The sequence below is a fragment of the Aulonocara sp. 'chitande type north' Nkhata Bay genome, linkage group LG7, assembly GCF_057382095.1.
Source record: "Aulonocara sp. 'chitande type north' Nkhata Bay isolate Kocher_YH1m ecotype deep benthic linkage group LG7, A_spYH_male_GT1.1, whole genome shotgun sequence".
In the NCBI taxonomy this organism is placed as follows: domain Eukaryota; kingdom Metazoa; phylum Chordata; class Actinopteri; order Cichliformes; family Cichlidae; genus Aulonocara; species Aulonocara sp. 'chitande type north' Nkhata Bay.
This window is the reverse complement of record NC_141350.1, coordinates 54659897-54670656: the sequence shown is the minus strand read 5'-3', so window position 1 is coordinate 54670656 and position 10760 is coordinate 54659897. Positions and strand designations below refer to the sequence as shown.

The window sequence follows — 10760 nt, the reverse complement described above, 5'->3', positions numbered from 1 at the left end:
ACAGGTGATGGAGAAACAGGTTTACCTTTTAGGTGACAGGAATGAGTTGAAGTTATGAACTGTTTCTGAGAGATAAATAACACCAGGATCCTTTTTTATGTAGCTGACAGCTGGTAACTGTGCAGGGGCGGGTCTAGCAAAGTGTTGCCAGGGGGCCAGGTAGGGCATTAACAGGGAGAGGAGGGCATAAAGAAATACTTTTCTTTTTTATTCTCATTTAAAATATCTAGCTTTTATTAAATAATTATCTGAATCTTGCGAAGAAAGTTTTTATCTGACGTAAAATGTATAGAAATCATACATATACCAAAAAGACTGTACATCACTGTCACAACAGCATTTGTTTTCATTCAAAGGCTTTATGGCTTTAATACCTGGTGGGCCAATCTGTAGTGAAAATGCCCAATTTTTTGTCCCAGTCCAGCCCTGCAGGTTAATACTGGCAGTGTCACCATGCCAGCTGACTGCATTTCATCATCAGCCAGTGTTGTTCTCAATATTACCAAAGTAAGGCAGCATATAAAGTATTTACTTGCTTTCAGGTTTTATTCAAATGTTAGTCTTTTCAGTTGTTTCTCCACTTTTTTCCTGTTTCAAAATCAAACACCAGTTTGTGAGAAGATTATCTTCTTTTTTTTTTTTTAACAGGCATTGGTTTTGCATTGGAATTGGCTAATTTGCCAATTGTATGTTAAAAATGTTCGTATTTTAATATTCAAAAATGTTTTTGCCCAAAACACATGTGCACTACATGTCAGTAAAAATACTATGCAAATATTGATGTCCTTGAATGCTGAATAAACACTGACTGATTGTATCTCTTGTACTTAATCAACACAGTATCTAAACACTTTGCACCGTAGTGGTTAAAATCTCATTCTAATAAGGTTACGGTTATTAGGTTTACAGGGTTATTGAATTATGGTGAACGGTTGGTAGAATTGTTTTTAACATTATCTGCCAATTACATCTGCCACCCTTCTCCAAATCTGTGCCCCTACCTGGCCCCCCCAACAAAAATTTTCTAGACACGCCACTGCGGATTTCACCTCCTATTTCAATTGAATTTTATTTATACAGCGTCAAATCACGACAACAGGCGCCTCAACGCGCTTTATATGATAAGGTAGACTACAATAATACATAAAGAGAAAAAACACAACAGTCATATGAGCAAACACGCACACCAGCGCTGTTGTGGCGGGTGTGTCTAAACAGCGACACCTGCCGTTCAGGAGAATACTGCAGGGAGTACTCGCGCCCTCAGCTCTGGAATAAATGGTACCGACGTCACTGTTTGCGGCCAGTGTAAACGGGCCCATTACATTACAGTCTCCGGCAGCAGAGCAGCCCGCCTCCTCTGGATTGTGGACCAATGACTCGGACGCCTCTACATCTCGTCTGCCTCTCAACCCGCGTTCAGCCCCTCGCATGACGTAACGCCCAATCTGAAAGTGCAATGGCGATATTGGACAATAACAGCCATCGCGCTTGGGGTCCACATCTATATTATGTGGCTAAGGTTCAAGAAAACACCTCCAGCCGGCTGCAAAACCACATATAATATCGGCACAGAGCGCGAGCGTCAACCTGCGACCAGGAAAGGTGATCTCCCAGCCTCTGCACGCGATGACAGCTTAGAATAAATCGCTGGTGAGTCCAAACTCTGCTGATTGCAACAGCATTCGCCAAAGGGGGAAAAAGGCTTTTCCAGTAAATGGTCTCTTGCAGGCAGCAAGCCTGAGATTTCAAAGGGGCGTGGCGGTATGCTGGGTACTACTTCTGACTAACGGATGCTGATAGCTTAGCAACAGCGACGGGGAAGGAGAGCAGAGACAATGGATGTGCCATTTGTCAGCATCGTTACTGGGCAGGCTGAGCTGAGCGCGTGTTTGCTGGACTAGAGAGAGAGACACGATCCTCGCCACTTTGTTCCAAGTGAGCAGCAAGGAGCCGTGGATGCGGAGTGGAAATGTAAACAAAGGGTGTGGGCCTTCCAGCTGGCCTGTGATGCTCTGCCACACACATGAGCATCATGTAGTCATGTCAAGAAGAAGGCCAGCCAGCTCTGGATCACAGCTGCTCCAGAGCCCCAGAAACCCAGGGGTCCCAAACATTATACTGGGTCTCTGCAATAGTTTTCAAGCTGCCAGCTTTTATTTGCCGTGCTGGATTGCTTTTCTATTGTCGAGCAAGCTATTTTAAATTTCATTGCCTTGGACTTCAGGACAGTCTAAAACGATTTTCACTATTTTTGACATTTTATAGATCAAACAGCAATGCTTCCTTCATTTTAAATAGCTTTAATAGCCGTGCAAACATCAGTAAGCCATAGTTAACATTGTATTAATTAGTTTATCTGAATTCAAAAGTACAGCATTAAAGTTATATTTGTATTGTTTAATAGCAAAGCCACTGAAATACACTCACATCATAAAACTCTTCAGATTTTTTGGTTACAGTAATTCTAGTCCATGCGTCCACCAAACGTTTAGGTCAATGAGTTAAAATCCTAAGATTTTATATATATCTTATTGTGCTTGGAATAAAAATAAAACAATGTTTCCATCCGTCCACCTGTTCATTCCCCTATTTATCCATCCGCTGGATTGGTTGGGCTTAAGTCTACCTCAGCCATCATATAGCAAGAAGTAGGATACACCCTGGACAGGTTGCCCGTCTGTCACAGGGGGAACGCAGACAATCACTTACATTTACTGCTGATTTAGGATCACTGGTTAACCCTGTATTTGGACTTTGGCAGTACACCACTGACTGAACACACTGAACCCACACAGAGAGAGGACCTTATGAGGTGATGGTGCTAACCACTGTGCTGCCCTGAAAGACACTTTTATTACTTAAAAGTAACAACAGCACCCACAGTATAAAGGTAACAAAGTAACATCCATGTAAATGCCATTGTATTCCAATGAGAAAACTTCTATTAGTCACTTGGCCTGTCAGGTGGTTTTAAATTTGTGGCTAATCAAAAGGATAATGAATGTGAATATGAAGGCATGGGTTAAATACCAACCAGAAAATGCAATCCTGGACTTTTAATGGCCATATGAATATTGAAACTTGGTTTTAAAGATGTAGAGTATTGGTTCCCTTTTGGGTGTGATAAAAAAAACAATGACAATCCAAATGGACTCTGAAAGTGAAACTGTTGCACCTCCCAGGCTTGACATTTCGCTTGTTTCCTAGGTGTGACGTGTGAACAGACACCATGGCCACACAGGAACCGTCCCCTCCTTCATCCATGGAGAGCAATAAGCCCGGCTTCCCCAAGAAGATCCTGGGCAACAAGCTGGAGGACAAACACCTGTGCAACTGCTGCCACAATATCCTCAGACGGCCTTTCCAAGCCCAGTGTGGACATCGCTTCTGTTCCTACTGCTTTAACAGGACTGTGAGGTGAGGAGTGGAATGGCCAAAGGCTAAAATAAGTGCTTTGGAAGTGATTGTAAATATTTAGATTAAAAAAAAACAAAACTTTAATCATTTAATATATAGTAATGTTGCTCATTCTCCTTTGTTCAGTTTCAGGGAGCTGCTTTTAGAGCTTCTATCGGGCTAAGAGAAATGAAAAAGTTAATTACTACTTAAATGATTCTAATCCAGCACTATTTAATTCCAGCAGTAATTAGCGCTCAACTGGTAATAAATTAGTGCTTACACTGGATTAGTGTTATTAGTGTCCCACTGAAGTGGGAGACTGATGTGTCACTGATTCTTTGTGTGTTGCTTATTCTTTGTCAAAAGCTGTAAAACCACATTGTCAGCGGTTCAGTATTTTTTGAGTGGATCTCTTTGCTTTGACACCATTGATGCATCTCTGTAAAATATCTTCGATGACAGAGACTTGATCATATTTGGATGAGGGCGTGGAGCTGAAAGTAATCAGCTGAAGCTAACGAGCTCGATTTGCAGTGTTCTTCCATAGACTGGATGGGTCGGCTGTAGGACAGAATCCTGCCTAACATGGCATAAAATGCTAGATTTTTACTCATGAGCCCAGTGGACAGAATGTTAGCATAAATAACCATGAACTGACTCTATTACTGTTCTGATAAAGTACATTAAAAAATGCACCAAAAGCACAAACATGATCGGGAGCTGCTAATATTATTAATATCTTTAAAGTGCATATAAATCAGCAGCTAAATCTTTAACTCATAATTTAAGTTGTCATAGCATATGTCAGTAGCATAAATTATTGTTGTTTAATTGCAGTAATGGACCTCAGAAATGCAATGCTTGCATCAAAGAGGATATTTTTGAGGACCCTACCTCGATTTTAAAACAAGGATGTGTGAGTACTCTTTTTTCGATTACTTTTTAAAAAATGAAACGAATCACCTTGATTTGAATTGGTGAAAGATTAAAAGAAAAAGAGCAGAAAACAAGCTTCTGAAGTTAAAATATGTCTGACGTGAGCTCTGCGTGTTGCCCCGTTTACATCATGTGCAGTCTGTGCAGTAGTAACAGCAGCGTGATGATGCTGGTGATTATGAGTTTCAGCTAATGCTTAGATAATATAATCGTCACCAAATTAAATCATATGTAAACTTACAGTAAAGTAACTGCGTGCATGTGTTGAATGTGCAGCTTTTCTGACACTGATGAACACAGCAGCTGGACGTGCGTTTCACAGATGCAGCTCAACAGCAGATCCCTTTTTATTTTCTCTCGTTTTTTTCAGGCTTTTCCAGACAATGCGGTTCGAAGGGAAGTTGAAAATCTGCCAGCTGTTTGTATCAATGAAAGCTGCACTTGGAAAGGAAGTATAAAGGAGTACGAGGTGAGGCGGCTTTTTTTCCTTCACTTGTTTTTCAGTAACCAGGTAGCCTAATGTTTTGTCTTTGTCACTTTGAAACGCTCGCTAGCCCCGCCTTGCATGGAGAGTACTGTGTGCATGAGACAAAGCAGCCTTGGCGCTCTTCTTGAGCAACCATAATCTGGATTGCAAACAGATGTTTAACAGAGTTTCTACAGCAGCCTGTGGGAGGTGGAAATGAGGCTGGTGCATTTATGAAACGGTGTAAAGGAGGCATTTGGATAACGTGGGAATGTGCAAACAGAGCAGATATTTCTACTGCTTTCAAGAAGTGGGAGGAAAAATCGATAAAGCATAGTATCACAAATTGTGACATTGCATCAATACAGGGACACCAAATTTCTGGTTTGTTTGGGTGTTGCAGGCAGGTTCCAGTAGACTACCTCGCAGCTGTGGATGAAGTTCAATGGGAATAATGGCCACGGTGCAAATAAAACTTGTACAGCTTGTTGTTTAGATTTGAAAAAGCACAATCAAGTTAAACAACTTAAATCTAGTCTCCTCCGTATCACATGTCCAGCAGCTGCCTTTAGACAAATGCATACATTATGTAAACATATTGCTGCCACATTTCCTGTCTTTATATCTACCAGTTTCTTTGTGGGAAATTGTGTTTGCATGTTTTTCTTTGGTCTCTGGGGGCCGTAACATCTGCAGCTGTTGTTCTCCTTCTTGTGGCTGAAGGTGGTTCTTTATAGCTGTGGTTTTTACCTTTGGACTCATCGTCCTGTTACAGAATGCTAGTGTTGCGTGAAGGATAAGACTCTAAACATCTAACATTGTTAAAGCTACAGCGCTGTTCTGTACGTAGACAAATAAGCCTCCCAGGTAACAGAGGTTACCATTCTGCCACAGCACCTCAGCATAAGCTCCCACTTTCCACAGATGAACCACGAGGGGAAGTGCGAGTTCATGATCATCCCCTGCCCCTCCTGCAAAGAACGAATCCGCTTCAATGAACAGGAGCGCCATAATGAGCGAGAGTGCCCTGAGAGGACGCTCAACTGCAAGTACTGCAAGGAGCCGTTCCACTTTAAGAATATCAAGGTTGGAAATGATTTATTTAGACCAAAGATGCTCGTCGGGGCCTGTGCGGCAGATCAGAGCAGCTATTTGTGTGGCATTAAAAGAAACGCTGCTGCCTTTTCGTTTTTTTCAGGCTCATGATGAGATCTGCCCCAAGTACCCGATGATCTGTGAAGGCTGTGCCAAGAAGAAAATACCCAGAGAAAAGGTAAATCTGAGACCAACTTGCAGAAAAGGTTGTAAAACTTTTATGGTGTAAAACTGACCATAGGCCATGTAGCTGCTGTACATTCTCTTTTTCACTAATCAAATGTGATGGCAGGGAGTATGCAACTGAGCTTCTGAAAATAATGAATGTACTTTGTCATGTTTACTTATGTTTAATAAAAAAGAAACTGAAGATATTCAGACTAATCAAACAAATTTGAAGATGCAATATGTAAAATGTCACAAGATACAAAGTAACAAATATAAGAAGAAAAAGACACAACTGATTCATCACTCGCTGTTAATACACAGCAGATGGAAAATCATTTATATCGATTGTGAGAAATTGACTATTTTATTTCTTTTGTTTCCCAGTATGTGGACCATATCAAATTCTGCAGCAAATTCAGAACTCCATGTCGATTTCATGTGGTGGGATGCGATATGTCTGTAAGTAGCCCGATTGTTTTCTCAATAACAAATTCAGTATTTGAGCACACAGTCAGATTCGAGACTATAGGAGAGAAAACATCATCTGAACCAAGATGAGGAGGAGTGAGGAGGTATCTTTTTTCCAGTGACTGTATATAAAAGATGAACAGAGCCACTGTGATGTCACAATTTGGTTTGTGGACTATTGTTTTGAAAGTTTGAGCATTAAGGATGACCATCCTGCTTAGTTCTTTAAAAACACAAGTGCTAGTTAGCCAGTTTGGTTAGCAGTGTTATTCATTGTAATTTTTTATGATTGAAATTGTTATTGGAAAAACTATCGTGGCCTTGAGAGGTCACTGCAACTTAGGAAAACACCAGCAAATAGAAAACCGCCACAAAAACACACAAAACACAGTGGAAGTTTAAAAAAATGCTGCTAATACTCAACGGGACAAGCTAGTAAACGGCTAATAGTAGACAGTAGACTATTATATATTCTTAGTGAGAGATGTTTTGAATTAAAAAAATAAAAACAGGAGTTTACAATACATTGGTGGAAATGAATCATGTGAATGAATGAATCAAATGAGTTAAGACTATGTTAGATTTACCGTTCTCCTTTACTTCAGTAATTACTCTGTGCATTCATATATTGTTTCTGGTTTCTGTTGCACTTTTGCAGGTGGAGAAGGAAAAGATTCATGACCATGAGCGCGCATATGCCTATGAGCACCTCAATCTTCTGCTGCATTACATTATGGGCATGAAAGTTAGCATGGAGGGCCTACAGCCCCAGGGACTGGAAGTAGCCGGACACAAACTGGTGGAACTCCAACAATCCCTCAAGGAACTCGAGGCCAGAGTCTCCCAGCTCAGCACCACCTCCTCTGGGCCTCCCGTGCAGGGAGCCGCCGCCGCCGCATCCTCATCATCTTCCAGCTCTGGACCTCCTGGTCCACCTGCTTCAGTTCCTCTACCTCCACCTCCCACTCTGCCTCCCACTCTCTCTGTGTCCACATCCTTCACGCCTCTGCCCAGCTCCGTGGGCGCAGCGCTGGAGCTCCAGCTTCACAGCGAGAAAACCAAGGTGGCCGAGCTCGGGCGCAGGTGCACGGAACTGGAAGTCAAAGCTGGCACGTTTGAAAATGTGGTGTGCGTCCTGAACAGAGAGGTGGAGAGGTTCGCCACCACCATGGAAGCCAGCAACCGTCAGCATAAACTGGACCAGGATAAGATCGAGGCTCTGAGCAACAAGGTAAGCTCGAGCCATGACTGCAGCATTCCTTGTTCTCTGAGTTTTAACTCAGTCAAATCTGAACACACAACAATGGACCGTTCATTTTTAGATTCACCATTACTTTTTCTTCCGTATCGATGTAATCCAGAATCCTGGAGAGATCTTAGGTTGTGGTTGAATCTGTTTATTTGCATACAAAAAAAGGTGTGAATGGCTGATTTAAGGATAGGCGAGTCTAAAAAATACTTTTAGCACACACAAAATACCTGCACAGATTTTACACTTCCGGTGTGTAAAGGCTGCTACTTTGAGAAAACTTGTTGCCTGCCAATTTATAAAATCCTAGAAAACACAGGAAAAGGTTTGTGAAACCAACCAAAACTACTGCACTTTTAGTTGGTTATTCTCTCAGCTGCTGTTCAGTCACTGCTGGAAAATATCCAATTTAATGAATATGTGTTTGTTTTCCAGGTGCGACAGCTAGAGCGGACTGTGGGGCTGAAGGACCTGACGGTCGCAGAGATGGAGGGACGGCTGAGAGAAATGTCCGCCACCACCTTTGACGGCGTCTTTATCTGGAGGATTTCAGATTTTGCCAAAAAGAGACAAGATGCCATCGCAGGCCGAGCCCCTGCCATGTTCTCGCCCGGTAACACTGCGCATTATCACGGTGTTGATCCAAAATCATCAGCCTAGAATACCAGGAGCATGATCAGTGAACTGGTTTGAGAAGAGCAGCAATAGATGCCTGCAAAATTAAAATCGTTGAAAAAGTTATTACTAAATTGTTGAAACTGTTGTTGTCTTGTGCGAATAATTAGTTCTCTTTCTTGTTCTCTTCCAGCCTTCTATACCAGCAAGTACGGCTATAAGATGTGCCTACGGATCTATCTTAATGGAGATGGGACAGGGCGTGGCAGCCACTTGTCCTTGTTCTTTGTGGTGATGAGGGGGCTGAGTGATGCCCTGCTTAAATGGCCCTTCAACCAGAAGGTAATAGATTAAGAAACAAGCAGGCATTCAAGTATCCCCTTCTGGTTGTTGACCGGTCTACTGTTTTTGTTGTTCTTATTTCTTTAAGGACCACAATGAGGTTTGTTCTGCTGAAACTTGCCTATTTTATCCCAACAGTAATCTCTTACTTATTTGACTTCCAGGTTACGCTGATGCTGCTGGACCAGAGCAACAGAGAGCACATCATCGATGCCTTTCGACCTGATGTCACTTCCTCCTCCTTCCAGAGACCCGTGAGCGAGATGAACATCGCCAGCGGCTGTCCACTCTTCTGCCCGCTCTCTAAGCTCGATGGCAAGAACACTTACATTCGTGACGACACCATCTTCATCAAGGCGATTGTGGACCTCACCGGCCTCTAGACGACCTCCATTGGGTGTTACAGTTTGGCAACCAGGCAGCTCTTTGACCATTAAAGGCTTCATTTTGGCTCAGTCGCGGTCCCTTTCAGGGCGCCATTTGGGCACCTTGCTGTCCCCCGCAGCTTTGGGGAGACAGACATGCTTGCGACAGTCTGCTGCATGTAGCTGCTCAGACCAGACGATGCAGGCATTCTTATACCTTGGTGGTCTCTGTGTGAGAACCCTCACCTCCGTCATTGCTGTACATTTGGGTGCAAAACTTACTTTCTTGACATCACAGCATCACCATCCACGGTGATAAAGTGCCGTTTCAGTTCTGCAGGCGAGTTTTCAGTTAGAGGAAGCAGGCAGCAGTGCGATGTAGTCAGAGTGGTGTTGAGCAGAAGCAGAGGGGAGTGAAAAGGTAGAACTGCATCTTTGTTTTTCGTCCCCTGCTTTCGAAGGCTGGGGGATGTTGCAGAACATGCAGAGTGTGTTAGAGCAGGGCTGTAGATGTGTTTTATGTGATCACTTTGGTGAAGCTGGCGGTAGAATTATAATAGAGTTAGAGCGTGGCTTGATGCAGATTTTGCTTCCTCTTAAAGATTGTGGATATTGTGAGCGTCTCAGTTCCAGTGTGGAGTAAATTTGCATAGACAAACGTGGAGTTATGTTATGAATAAGATTACAGGCATTTCTTTTTATTTCTTCATTTCTTTTAAACAAAATGCATGCTGCTGGAGTTTTAAGTATAAAGTATAAAAATGCTCTTTTTTTGGGAGGGGGGGGTTGTTTTGGTTTTTTCTTCAACTGAGCTTCACAAAGTTTCATCATTTGATATTAAACTTGTTAGTGATTTATCCATCTGTGATGGTGGACATTGCCTGCATGTCTATGAAGCCAGGCTATTTACATGTAAAGTCAGTGTTGCGTATTTGTTCCTAATAAGGGGGTCGTGGTTCTGATTGGTGGTTTGGTACATCTGTGGAAGATACAGTGGAGTTACCAAGGAGTCAGGGCAGCTTGCCAGTCAAGCCTGAGGTGTAAAACTTACATGTGGTTTTGTCTCTGACAAACATACATCGCTGGAGTTTTTCCCAAGGATATGCTCACTAGCTCACATCTCAACACATAGTACCGTGCCCCACCACAGACTGAGGTCAACGCAGATTCCACGAAATGAAGGAATAGTATGTTCCTTGTTTTCTGTCCTTACAGTATACAGTGCGTATGTGTTTCTGCTGCTATATGATAGAATACTCATGTGAAAAAAAATATATATATATATATATATATATATATATATATATATATATATCGCTGCAAATATAAATGAGCTATGTGTGTGGAGGTAGAGAGGATGGAGACAAGAGATTGTATTGTTGTATTGTTGCAGATTGATGTTCAGCGCAGCCCCCGAATTTTTCGTTTTCCCTTTTCGTGCTCTTTCACCCATTTTCCCCACAGCACCACACATCGAACAAAAACTCTGGTTAAACTGGGATGCACTTTTTCGGCACGCATCCTGAGGTTTTAAGGTTCACGCTGGCCTGTTTGGAAACCAGTCTCGACCTGTATTGAAACCTCTCTGTGCATGGGAGGCTTCGATTCATACTCACTATGGAGTTTCACAGCGGCTTTCCTCGTGGGCCACGTG

The 10760-nt window shown here is 42.5% G+C and overlaps 1 protein-coding gene across 1 annotated transcript; it reads left to right on the top strand.

Annotated features, from left to right (window-relative positions):
• The first annotated feature begins 1411 nt into the window (after window positions 1-1411).
• Window positions 1412-10364, top strand: LOC147326260 (TNF receptor-associated factor 2-like). Its single transcript, XM_086301388.1, has 11 exons — window positions 1412-1653; window positions 3211-3420; window positions 4240-4318; window positions 4709-4807; window positions 5729-5890; window positions 6003-6077; window positions 6452-6526; window positions 7194-7766; window positions 8220-8397; window positions 8593-8741; window positions 8906-10364. The coding sequence occupies exons 2-11, from the start codon at window positions 3233-3235 to the stop codon at window positions 9122-9124; spliced, it is 1797 nt and encodes a 598-aa protein (XP_086157514.1). The 5' UTR covers window positions 1412-1653; window positions 3211-3232; the 3' UTR covers window positions 9125-10364.
• Window positions 10365-10760: the final 396 nt, after the last annotated feature.